This window comes from Microtus oregoni, unplaced genomic scaffold (assembly GCF_018167655.1).
Source record: "Microtus oregoni isolate MIOR12 unplaced genomic scaffold, Mior012 000020F_ref0000438, whole genome shotgun sequence".
NCBI classification, from domain to species: Eukaryota; Metazoa; Chordata; class Mammalia; order Rodentia; family Cricetidae; genus Microtus; species Microtus oregoni.
The window spans coordinates 34,705,140-34,718,636 of record NW_024543079.1 but is presented as its reverse complement, the minus strand read 5'-3'; the positions used below and the strand labels follow the sequence as shown (position 1 = coordinate 34,718,636).

Sequence of the window (13,497 nt, the reverse complement as noted above, 5' to 3'; positions counted from 1 at the left end):
AAGATCAGCTTTGGACTACAAATTGCTCAAGACAATTCCAAGGTGGCTAGCTGAGATGGTCCAGCATCACGCACTACCCCAGGCAGGACTTCAGGTAAGCCCTACACTTTCCCATTACACAGAGACTGGTAATAAATGATACAGTTAACCCTCCAAGAGTTGACTCTAACTCAATTTTCTCAGGGTTCCCTAGAGATGCCATTGCTTACCCCCACACAACAGGGAGCACTCTAGAGAACATGACACCCACATTCCCAAGAGGTTCCATGGGTGGTTTTGATCATTTGGTGGGTTATGGATATTTTTCATCATGGAGGGGGGTTGGTTACAAGTTATTATTGGTAATGGTCAGGAAAAAAAGTTGAACAAAGGAGATCAGATTCAGGGATCTCATTCTGAAAAGAAAAAGGAGGGACACAGAAATAATAGGGCAAAAAGGTAGATTATTGAATTTACCTTTAAACTTAAAAAGCAACTAGTTGGGGTGAGGGACAGACATGCCATCAGACAGATCTTACATGGGAAGGAAATTTGTTGGGGAAGGGACGGGGAGAGACAGTGATCTGCCTCCTCAGTGAAAAGGCAGAGAAAGCAGGAGTGGGCAGGGTGTGTCTCTTAAAGGGACCTTTGCACCTGTGTACAGACTACATAGTGACACAGCAACGATAGGACCCTTGACTGGACAGAGTATTGCCTGAGGAGTGCATCCTGCCAGTAACAGGGGCCAGCATACTGCCTGAATCCTAACACTCACCACCCCACCCCCTGCCTTCCACCTACACACTGATTCTTTCTCTTTCTTTCTTTCTTTCTTTCTTTTTCTTTTCTTTTCTTTTTTTTCCCCAAGACAGGGTTTCTCTGTAGCTTTGGAGCCTGTCCTAGAACTAGCTCTTATAGCCCAGGCTGGCCTCGAATTCACAGAGATCCTCCTGCCTCTGCCTCCCGAGTGTTGGAATTAAAGGCATACACCACCACCGCCCGGCTTATATGTTTCTTTTAAACACTCCATGCTTGTTCTTTCTCATCCTGACTTTTTCTTCATCATAGTTTTGTTCTTTAGGAACATTATTCTCTCCCTTCTGGTCTTTGTGATATTTCAGATCTCAGCTTTAGAGATTTCCCTCCAGGAACCTCCTCTGACTTGTCAAATAGGAGTTGTAGGAGTTGACTGTTCCTCCCAGGAGACCTACCTTACTTTTTTCTACTTATCCCTTTAAATTCTTTTTTTTTTTTTTTTTTTTTTTTTTTGGTTTTTCGAGACAGGGTTTCTCTGTGGTTTTGGAGACTGTCCTGGAACTAGCTCTTGTAGATCAGGCTGGTCTCGAACTCACAGAGATCCGCCTGCCTCTGCCTCCCGAGGGCTGGGATTAAAGGCGTGTGCCACCACCGCCTGGCTCCCTTTAAATTCTTTTGCTCTTCCTTCATTTCCCACAAAACAGTAGCTGTCTTAAGGGCAAGGTCTATGTTTTGCATTTTCTACCCAGATCCAAGTTCAGTGACTCAGGTTGATATGCTGCTGTGGTCAGGAATGGGAGTAGTCCCTCCTCAGATAGCCTTCTTTTCCCACCTACACTTGACTCAGCAAATACACTCAAACATGACTCTATCACCCGCTATCAGCGGAGCAAAAATCTGCAGCCTTTTGCCATTATCACCTTTGTCTGAGAAACAATTTAAGTGTCTACTTTATCTCTCATGTGTTTTGATGTCATTTTTCCATCATGAGGCTTGCTTTCCCTATGGTGCTTCCTGGAGCAAAGTTCTGAAGTCTAGATAACGTTGTTTACCTGTAGCCTGCTTCTGACTATCCTCGTCTACTACTCTCTGGGTACCAGAAATGAAAGCTGATTGAAGTAGTCATCAAAGCAGAATCTTAAGTTGGTATAGTACATGTCCCAGCACTCCAAAGGCTGGGAGAAAGACTTGATCTGTCCTGGAGCATTCTGTCTCCAAACAGAAAAGGGAAAACAACAGGAAATCTTAGATCAACAAAACGGCTTGTTAGTCAAGTGTGCTAGTGTATGCCTGCACTCCCAGCATTCAGAAGGCTGAAGCAGAAGGATTGTGGATTCCAGGCCATCGTGGGAATGATAGATGGTTGTGAGACACCATGTGGGTGCTGGGAATCAAACGAGGGTCCTCTGCAAGAGCAGCCAGTGCTCTTCACTGAGCTATCTCTCTAGCCCTGATTCCCAGTTTTTTTGCCATTGTTTATAAAAAGGTTATATAAGTTGAGTTAAATTTTTTTTTTTGATTTTTCGAGACAGGGTTTCTCCGCAGCTTTTTGGTTCCTGTCCTGGAACTAGCTCTTTTAGACCAGGCTGGCCTCGAACTCACAGAGATCCGCCTGCCTCTGCCTCCCGAGTGCTAGGATTAAAGGTGTGCGCCACCACTGCCCGGCTTATAAATTGAGTTAAATTGAAGTTTATACTCATATGTTTTTAAGATCTTAATTTTATATATATATATAATATGTAATATATATATATATATATATATATATGGGTTTGCGCACTTGGGTGTAGTGCCCGAGGTCAGAAAACAGAGTCAGATGCCCTGGAACTGGGGTTACAGGTGGTTGTGAGCCACCTGATGTGGGTACTGGGAAGTGGACTTAGGTTCTCTGAAAGAACAGTACATGCTCTTGACTGCTAAGTCATCTCTCAAGCTGCTATATTTGTATTTTATGATCAATTATCTGCCATCAGCTAAGCCACCTACTTCAGTCACATGTCATTCAGCATGGAAAAAAAAAATCATTTAGTTGAAAGACCAAACTAGCTCTTTCAAAACAGGGTGAGATCCTTTGAAACTATCTTATCTATGTGTCCTGTTGAATTCTGACCCAACTAATTACTCTCATTTGTGAAATTAGCCTTGAGAAAGGGAAAAGGACGCATTACCAAGGTTCAAGGGTTACGTAATAATGAATCTGAAAGCCTGTTATTGCCGTTTCAATTATTTGATAGTGTAAAACATAATTAGATAATAAGTTCACACTTAACTGCTATGAAAGAGACTGTGAGGTCCCAGCTAGACGCACAGCTCTGAGGGGAGTTTGAGTTTTACTTCCCAGGGAGTTCTGAGCACCTAGTGTCACTCACTGGGCAGCACCTTAAATATCGACAAACAGCAGAAGGTTGGACTGCGAGCGTGAAAAGCACTACTAACACAATGCTAGCCAAGTGAGAAATACTCTGAAAATATTCTACAGTGGCCATAGTAAGCAGCGAACCTATTGCAGATTTGGATGGCTAATAACCGATTATCCACAGAATCTACAATCACTTAGAAGACAAGCCTCTGGGAAAGCCTGGGAGGAACTTTCTATGCTGGTTGATTGGGGTGGAAAGAGCCACCCTAACTGTGGACCATTCCATGGGCAGGACTCACAGAGGAGAAACTGAGCTAGCATCCGTCACTCTCGGCTCCCTGGCTGCAGATGCATCCTGCACCTGCTGCCATGTTTTCCCAGCGGGGCTAGACTGTGTTCCTGGGAACTGTCAATCAAAATACATCTTTCCCCGCTTAATTTGGTTGTCAAATATTTTGTCACTTAAAAAAAAGGAATTAATGTGACGACGCTAGGGGTAGACATATCTAATCCACGGCCCAGAACTATCCTCAGCTGTCTGTGTTGAAGAAGTAAGAAAGCGTCTTGGACATGGAGCTGAGATGAGACTTAAAGCCGGAACTCTGGCTCTCCTACTGACAGGTGTATGGCTGTAGCTACTGAACCTCTCTGAGTTTATTGCCTGAAAAAACAACAACAACAACTAACTTCTTGAACTACAGCTTTCACTTGTACAACGTTTGCTGGGTACTGAGTCTAGACCCATGTAGATTTAGTGGAACCTAGACTGCGGAAACAGCACAAGTTTCTTTGGCTTCATCCTCTTTAAAATGTGTGAGTTCACTGCTGACCTGAAATATTTTCATTATACCTAACATTTGTTCCAATCTCTATTTAAGAATTGCCAGCTATTAAACTGACATTTTATCAAGCTAGATTAAACAAACAAACAAAAGCCTCAAGGACTGGCAATGTAGTTCAGTGGCAGAGCACTTGTCCCTGCTAAGCAAGACCCCCAGCACCTAAGCAAGCAAACAAAAGGTAATACGCACTGCTGAGACGCTGTTTCCTCTAGACTGGAGCATTTCCTCATGAATGGAGGGAGAGTGGAGGCTCAGAAAGTCCATGAACCCACAAGAAACTTACAAGACTTTTGAGGGACTTCCCCCAGTGTTGGGGACAGGAGAGTTTTCTGTAACATAGCTGTCACTAACAGCCCTCATACGTCATCACCTATGCAACGATGGGCTTTTCAGGGCTGCACTCGAGTCACCCACGCTCCTGTAAGTAACAGCCCCCATGAAATCGTTGATCCTCCAATCTGGACTTGGATGTAATAGTTTCTTTGGTCTGGCATTGTCCTCTTTATCTGGGATACAAAAAAAAAAAAAAAAAAGCCTGTAGTCGGACATTTTCTTTGGACTCTCTGCTCCCCAGCAATGACAGAGAGACTTATTAATCATGAAAGCTCAGTCAATAGCTTAGGTTTCTTTTTGGTTAGCCCTTCTAAATTAACCCATTTCTATTAATCTCTGTGCTGTCCCGAGACAAGAAGAATTTGCACGTTCTGTGGCTAAGCCATATCTTCAGCCCCTCAAATTTTATCTTTCAATAGTCCGTCCCCTTCTTGTTTTTTTTTTTTTGTGTGTGTGTGGCTCAGAAATTCTAGCCCAAATAGAATCCATGCAACAATATTAAAATATTTTCTTTCATCCTGTTTGAGAGAATCTTGTTGGCCTTAAAGTTTATGATTGTCTGGCCTCACTCAACCTCCTCCCCATGGTTGGGGGTCAGAGTGGACTTCCAAGACCGGCTTTCTTCTTTCTTATCCTCTTTAGAAGACATTTTTCATGCTAACAAAATTCCAGTTCCTTTGCTGCCTGCCAAACGAACTTACAGACCAGAAAAAAATGCCCTCAGTTAAGATGGCCGCAGCTGCCTTGCTTTGCCCTTTTCTGACCTCAGCAAAGACTACTTCCTTTTAAACCTCGCTTTTCCCATAACGAAGATGGAGCCGGCATTTCCGGTTCCGGGCTCTCGTCGTGGGGTGAGTGACTTGGGGCCTGGAGGAGGAATCCCTGCCGCTTTTCTCCTCCTTTCTGGAGCGCCTAGGGAAAGGAGCAGGGAAGGGAGGAGCGGCTCTCGCGACACTTTATTCCACGGGGTTTCCCTGGCACCTGCCCCGGCCCCTCCGCCCCAAGCCCTGCCCACTGCACCCTTCTTACCTGCGCTGGAATTTAGCAGTCGGGATCAGGACTAGTTCCAATTATTGTTGTTTTGTTGGTTTTGCTTTTTGAGACAGTGTCTCTCTCTACATAACCAAACTCACAAGATCTGAATGGCCTGGAATTTCCAGATCTTTCTGCCTCTGCTGGGATTAAAGTCGGGTCTATTCTAATTTTAAACAACCATATTAGTAATTTAATTTTCATAAACTCTGAACTGTAAACTACAATCCGTTTTGTACCTTAGCGGCATTGTGAAATTATCATCACAACCTTGGATTGTTCATCACCCCAAAGAAAACTCCTGAGGAACATAATCCTGAACCCGGGAGCCACCTGCCCCAACCCCAGTCCTGTGACCAGAACGCTAATCTGCCTCTATGGTTGTCTAATTTGCATGCTATGTAGACGGAATCAAACAGAATGTGACTAGCTTCTTTGGCCAGGGATTTGTAAGGCTTGTTGTTGGGGCTTGAGAGAATTGCATTCCTTTAATGCCCAAAAATGCATAACTGTATTGAACCCCATTGCATATTTTTATTTTTCTAATGATCAGGACCTTCCTAACTATTATTTTCCAAAGTACTCCACCGACTGCCCATCAGTGTGGTTTTACTTCGGGGCTAGCTATTCTCTTTCGCTGCCTTTGTGCCAGCACTATGGTCTTCCTCACTTTACAGGTTTCTCTTGTTTGGCCTTTTGAGACAGTGTCTTGCTACACAGTCCAGGATGGCCCTGAATTCAAGGTCCTCCTGCTTGTGTGTCCCCAGATGCTGGAATCACATCTGGCTTGCACTGATTTCTCTCCTTTTTTTTTTGTTTTTGTTTTTGTTTTTTTCTTCCTTTAGGTTAGTTTAGTAACCTTATTTTTATTTTATTTCATCTTATTTTGTTTTATTTCATTTCAGGACAGGGTCTCACTATGTATGTAGCCTTGGCTGGACAGGAACTTGCTGTGTAGATCACCTGGTTTCAAACTCAGAGATGGGCCTGTCTCTGCTAGGATTAAAGGCATGTGCCACCACCCCTGGTGAATAGTACCATTTTAAGACACTGGCTTCTGATGCATGAACCCGGAATGTCTTCCTTTTCTTTAGTGTACGTCTTGAGCTTACTTAATAGAGCCCTGTTTTATTTCTGTGCTTTTATAAATGTAAATCGGTTCTGATTCACCTTTGAGGTTTTTGATCACTAATGTGCGTTAATACACGTGATTGTGTGCATGTTGGTCCTGAATCTAGCAACCTCGTGAAAGTTGTTTAGTTTTTTAATTTATTTTGTGGATTCTTTAAGGTTTTCTGAGTAAGATCATGTCTTCTGGGTTTGTTTGATTTTTGCCCTGAGGACTGAACCCAGAGCCTGGAACTTGCTAGACAATGCTTTACCACCAAGCCGCGTCCCCTACCCCGAGTCTTGTTAATGGGGATAATTTTGTGGCACTTTTTCCAATCCGGACACCTTTCATTTCATTTTCTTGTCAATTGTGCTCTCTAAAACTTCTAGCACAACACTGACCAGAAATGGCAAGCGTAGACATTCGTGCTTTGCTCCTGATTTCAAGATGAAAACATTTAGCCAGCCTTACTGACCATCCTTACCATGGACTTTCAGAACCACCCTTTATAAGGCTGACGAAGACGTTTTCTATTCCTAACTTTTTGAGTAATGGTATTTATCAAAAGTTTGCATGTGTAGTTGTGGGCTTGTCATTCATTCTATTACTAATGTGTGAGGGTATACAGCTGGATTGGCAGAGGTTAAAATAACTCTGAAGGCTGAGGATGTAGTTCCGTTAGTAGAATTAGCAGAGTGCTCGCTTATCATCAACAAAGCCTTGGATTTGCTCTCCAGTGCACACAAACCAGGCATACACCTTTCACCCCAACATGTCAGAGGTAGAAATAGGAGAGTCAGAAGTTCAGCCTCCTCTTCAGCTACACAGCAAGTTCAAAGTCACCTCCAGATACATGAAACTGTCTAACCCAAGCAACCAAAAGAATAAATAAAATGATTTTTAAAAAATTATTGAATTTTGGGTGTTAGTTCCATCTAGTCCTAAAATATAGTCATTCCCTTCCATTTTGTGCGTGGTGTGTGTGTGTATTGGAGGACTGTGTGAAGCGCATAGGTCCTCCCAGTATAACTGAGCTGCACCTCCAGTCTCTAGAGCCATATCCTTCGTGTACACTGTTGATGTTCTATAGGGACTCCTGTATGTGTGTTTGTGATAAAGGGCTGTAGTTTCCCTTTCTTTTGTTTGTTCGTCCGTCTGTCCTTCCTTTCTTTCTTTCTCTTTTCATTTCTTTTTGTTTGTTTGTTTGTCAAGACAGGGTTTCTCTATATAACAGTCCTGGCTGTCCTGGAACTAGCTTGTAGACCAGGCTGGCCTCAAACTCAGAGATCCACCTGCCTCTGTCTCCCGAGTGCTGGGATTAAAGGCGTGCACCACCACCACCCAGCTCAGGGTGTGGTTTTCTAGTGGTGTTAATACTGATGTTGTTCTTGTGCTGTCTTTTCTGTCTTTTTATTTTCAGAAGAGAAACTATGTAAGTTCATTATTTAGGGCTAGGAGCATAGTTTAGTGGTAAGGCACATGTCTGGTGTAACGAGGATCGGGCTCAATCCTGGCTTTCCTCTGTCCCATTGTATTCTCCCTCATACATTTGCTGACTCTTGGACAGTGTGTTTAGAAGCAGATGTACATATGCTTATTTTATAGTGCCAAGGGTTCTGCCTTCCGCAGGGTTGTTTTTACTTTGTTTTGGCACAGTGCTCAGCTTGGAATTTTGAGCATTTAGTTTAAATGATTCAAAATACAAAGCAAAATACCACAGCAGTGATTCCTCTCATTAGTGCATCAGTTTGCTGGTCTTTTAAGGCAGGCAGAATATACTGTTCGCATCTGTGACGTTTTCCCTCCCTTCCACAAGCCTCCTGCACCGAAGCGAAGCCAGAGGTGCCGTGCAGAGGTCCCTGCTGAAGCTCCAGGCCTGCTCAGCTGTCAGTATGCCTGCAGAGAGACCGAGAGACGGGATGTTCTGTTTTGGGGGAACTTATCTTTCCACTCCTTTTAGGAACGATCAGCTGATACCTTGGCTTATCCTCCGTCTGGGCAAAAGTCTGCAGCCTGTGACTGGGTGTCCTTGCCAGGCATCAGTGTTGGTTTGCTTGTACACTTGCTGTCTTTGCCTGGGGCTGCTCAGACTGGGGAGGCTGGGGGCCTTCACGCTGGGCTCAGGCAGTGGGAGCAGCATGGGAGTCCCATGTACTATATACTTGACAATGGTAAACTGTCCTTATTACACTGCTCATAGTATTCTGAAATTGCCTCTTCCATTAAAGATATGTCTTTGAGCTCTTTCGAGTTCTACCATTTTATTCTTTTTCATTAGTTCTATCATTTTAATAGCTGTACAGTGTTCCTTGATTTGAAATAATTCTTTCTTCCAAAGCTATTCCTTGTGTTCTCTCAACTCCCTTGGTAGCACAGCTGTGGCATCCAATTGTCTCTTCTAATTGACTTCCAGGTCCTTCTTAACACTTCTCTATTCATTCTGTTATTAAGTTCTGGTCTCCTTTGAGTTCTTTTTTGTTTTGTTTTGTTTTTCTTCCAGTTTTTTTTTTCTTTCAGTTTTTCAAGACAGGGTAGCCCTGGCTGTTCTAGAACTAACTCTGTAGACAGAGCTGCTTTTGAACTCACAGTGATCCACCTCTGCCTCCCAAATGCTGGGACTGAAGGCAAGCTTCACCACTGCCCAGCTTTAACTGTGTTCTCGCTCTTTTTTTTTTTCTTTTGAGACAGAGTTTCTCTGTGTAACAGGCTATCCTGCAACTTGTTTTGTAGACTAGACTGGCTTCAAACTCACAGAGATCCACCTGCCTCTGCCTCCGAGTGCTGGGATTAAAGTTTAACTGTATTTTTAATCTCTCCCTTACTCTTGACTCATAGGACCCTGGCCTAGCTCATACAGCCCTTCTCCATTACGTAGAGTACCAAGGTGTGAATGTCCGTTGCTTATGGGACTGCCTGCAGCCACTATTGAGTAGGCTCCCATCCTGTTAGCCCATCTGTTTTCCAGTTACTAAGTGTGCAAGCACAACGGTGCACACACAAACTTTGGATGGCACGTGGTGGCTTGTGACAACCCTAGTATCCGGTACATGGTGTGAGCCATGAGAGAGGAGGGCAGGAGTGGGTATCCTGCAAAGCACTTTGTGTGGAGAACCCAGCATCCCACAGGTTCAAGACCCAGGAAGGGAAGTGCTAGGGTTTTCTTGGTTGGTTTGTTTTTTAATTTTATTATTACTAATTTTTTTTATATATGGGTGTTTAAAATTTATTTTTATGTGTATGCCTGCATGTGTGTCTGTGTACCACATTCATGCACTAACCACAGAGTCCAGAGTTAGGTGTCAGATCCCCTGGAACTGGAGTTAGAAATGGTTTCAGTTTTGTAGGGCACTATACAGGGGCTGGGAATTGAACCCAGGTCCTCTTTAAGTACAGCCAGTGCTCTCACCTGCTGACCCTGATTTTAAACAAGAATTTTTCCAGTCTTTCATCCAGCAAACTACCCCTGAGGACATCAGAGCTCACCTAGAGAGTTTCTGTATCCAAGATGCTGACAGAAGCTAGGTCCTTCCTGTCCTTCCTGGAGTTGAGAGCAGGGTAAGGGGGCTCTGTGACCATCCAGTCAAGACCACATGGCTTGTTCCTCAGTGTACAAATCACCCTGTGTTGGTTTGTCTGTCTGATTTTTGAGATAAGGTCTCAGACTGTAGTAGAGGCTGCTCAAACTTGTAGCAATCCTCGGCCTCCTGAGTGCTGGGATTATTGACATGGGCAACCACACTTAGCATAAGTGATCCTTCATGCTCATTTGAAACTCCCAATGCCCCCTGCTGCTTGTGAGTCTAGCCTGGTTCTTCTTCTTCCCCCTCTTTCCAGCCCTTGGTTTTATTTATTTAATTTAATTTAATTTATTTTCGGGCAGGGTCTCCTCTAAATTTGTCTAGGCTGGCAGTGTTGCTTCAGTCCCTAAAATAGTTTGGATTATTTGCCTGAGCCACCAGGCCTGGTTTAAACTGTTTTTTGTTTTTGTTTTTTATTCTTTTATTCCTTTTCTTGAACAAAACAAACAAGCAAAAAAAAAACTTTTAAAAAACTTTAAAAAAATTTTTAGCATACAAAGTAACAAATTTCACCAAAGCCTACCACTGCACTGGGTTCTCCTTGCCGCCCCCATCAAACTGGCTCCCTCCGCGCTTTAGACTTTGGCCATGGCCATGGCTTCCCAGCTGCTCTGGGGTGGGCGTGCTTCTTCTCAGAGTCCACCCTTATTTCCACTCTTCCTTGTTTGAATTTACAGAGTTGACATAAGGAGTTTGGACTGCCCCAGACTCTGAGATCTGTGAAAGGACTGGATGCAGGCTATGGAGGGAACACATGTCACCTGATTTTCAGTACCAAATAAATAGCCGCAGAATAACCTGGGATGTAGCCTTGCTCCCAACTAGCCCCTGCCTTCTAGACATATTTAGTATTTCATTTTATAAAATCTGGATCAAACCCTTCTATTATCGGAAACTGTTCACCTCTGCCGTATCCTAGACATTTTCTTTCTCATCAAGCACTTTGCAAGTGTTGTAGCTCAGACTGTGGTCTCGTCTTATACAGCCCTTCTGAGGCCGAGGCAGGCTTGTTTCCAGGCCATCTTGGGCTACACAGTGAGTGCCAGGGCACACCGGGCTACAGTGTGAGATTTTGTCAAAAAAGAAAGAAAGGAAAAAGAAAGAACAACTAAAGCCCCAGAAGCCCCCCAAGACCTAAAAACTAAAACCCCAGATATTCTTGTTGCTGCCGAGTTCTCGTTCTACACAGACCCTCACCAGAGAAGAGTCTGATTGGACATCCCAAGTGCCAACAGTTATCCTCCTTTCACAGCTGAAATTACATTTATAATATAGATTACTATTTGTTTGTTTTGAGACAGTGTTGCTGGTTAGCCCAGGCTACCCACAAACGTGTAATCCTCCCCCGTCAGCCTCCCGAGTTTTGGAATGACAGATGACTGCCTAGGTCCTGGCTGAAATTAGGACTGGTTTTTCCTCAGGTGAAAGTGTGTCTTGTCTCACAGTCAAGGGAACTTGGTGTCCAAACACTGGGTGAAAGGGAAAGAAAGGAAACACCATGCCTTAGGGGAAGAGAGTGGCTGGTCTCCAGGACTCCCCAGGCTGTGATCTAGGGCAGCTCCTGCTGCGCACAGCCTCTGGTGTGGAACTGCTTTGCTTTCCCTTGCAGGCCTATGGAATCCCAGGCTGATGCACCCAGCAGCCAGTCAGTGGAGAGCTGCTCCTTGGATCTCCCAGCAGCGAGTGACTTCAGAGGTCGTGAAGCAGCCCCAGAAGGCAGCCAGGGCACAGGCAGCAAGTCTCTGAGTTCTCTGGACTCCCGTTCTTTCCCTTGCTCTTCAACTGCTGATCCAGGTAATAAGCAGAGTTCGAATCGAACTGACTTTAACAACAACTGGCAGAGACACAGGCGTGTGGTGGCTCTGTTTCTCCACTTAGGAGTAAGTTTTTATCTCACCCTTTACCCAGCAACACTGTGGAGAAGGACTTCAAAGAAATCTCCCAGAATAATGGTGTATAGGAACTGGGGATGCAGAGGTGATGCCCCCGGTCCTTCCCTCAGGGAGCTCAGAGTTTGGGGTGAGCCATAGACAAAGAAAGGGAAGCAGATCTTTGCTATTCCTTCCTGGCCCCATTCTGATCTCTGTCCGGAAGTGCTCGGAGATGAGGAACACTTGACAAGGAGGGTGGGATCGCGCTTTGCTCTTTCAAGGCTGCAGAAAACAGAAGTGTGAGCGCTGTGTGCTGTGGGTGATGAGGATATAGAGCCACTTTTGGGGGTGACTTCTGCCATGGAGCAGCTGTGGTGGGTTCTTATGTTCCAGGGTAGGGATGTGGGATTTGAAATGTTAGGCAGGAGAAACAGAGATTAGAAAGAAACACAGAGACACAGGACAGTCATGGGAGGGCAACTCAGTGAATCCTGAATGCTGAATTTCAAGCTCTGAGTTCCCCCACATTGATTTTTCAGACACTTTTATACCCCAATACAAAAGGGGGGAAGAAGGCAGAAGACTGCTTTAACATGACACGAAGGACAAACAGAGCAGTTACTGCTCCAATACTTGAGACATCAAGCCATTAATTCCTGAGCAAAGCATTTGATTTGGGGGCAGTGAACCCAAGACCAAGTATCCTGCAGGCAGCGACTTCCTAAGTCAAACCTCCTATTTCAAAAAAAGGAGCAGCCGGGCGGTGGTGGCGCACGCCTTTAATCCCAGCACTTGGGAGGCAGAGGCAGGAGGATCTCTGTGAGTTCGAGACCAGCCTGGTCTACAAGAGCTAGTTCCAGGACAGGCTCCAAAACCACAGAGAAACCCTGTCTCAAAAAAAAAAAAAAAGGAGCAGAAGCATGCTTGGATTCTCTGACCTATGGTCAGGGTGGAGGAAATCCATCTCAGTGGGCCGTCTTAATGTCCAGAACACCAAGTAACCACACCCTGGGTCAGGATCTCTTGTTTTGTAGCCACACCTGTTATCAATAACTTTGAAAGAGCAAAATAAGCTCAAACTCTCTGACCTTCAGGCAAGGTGGAATACGTTCACATTTTGGGGTTCCCACAGGATGCCAGAGAACAGCAGTGAGGGCTGCTGTGTGTTGTGGGCAAAGAGGATGATAGATGCGGGTTATTGTGCTTGCCTGGAGCACGTGTGCATATGGGGACAACTATGTGGGTCCCAGGGATTGAACCCAGGCCATCAGATCTGAAACACCTGTACCTTCTGAGCCATCTTACCAGCCCCTGGTCTCTGGATTTAAATGAGAACCTTTCTATAAACTTTCCTGGCTGAATTGCAGAAGTTGATATTTTAAGGCTAATGGTAATTTAATTATTGAGCTGGAAAGCCCATCTCTTGCCTATGAATTGTCCAATCTAGAGTCCCCAAACCTGGATTCAAAGTTTAAATGTACCAGTTACTGACCTGAGCTTGCTAGGTAGACCAGGCTGGCTTATACTAACTTTGAAGTTAGTATAGAGAGACAAGTGGGTCTCTCTGCCTTCTGAGTACTGGGATTAAAGGTGTGTGCCACCACCCCTGGCTCCATAGAGTCTCATGCAGTGAAGA

At 44.6% G+C, this 13,497-nt stretch overlaps 1 protein-coding gene across 3 annotated transcripts in view; it reads left to right on the top strand.

Annotated features, from left to right (window-relative positions):
- Positions 1-4,332: 4,332 nt before the first annotated feature.
- Positions 4,333-13,497, top strand: part of Shld1 (shieldin complex subunit 1) — a 71,137-nt gene continuing 61,972 nt past the window's right edge. Inside the window, exons 1-2 of one of the 3 annotated variants that reach the window (XM_041670669.1) lie at positions 4,333-4,356; positions 11,600-11,784. In XM_041670669.1, coding sequence (XP_041526603.1) covers positions 11,604-11,784 — 181 coding nt within the window. In that variant the 5' untranslated portion in view covers positions 4,333-4,356; positions 11,600-11,603. Of the gene's footprint in view, positions 4,357-5,082; positions 5,121-11,599; positions 11,785-13,497 lie in introns of those variants that run through there. The other 2 variants (XM_041670668.1, XM_041670670.1) reach the window with 2 other exon arrangements.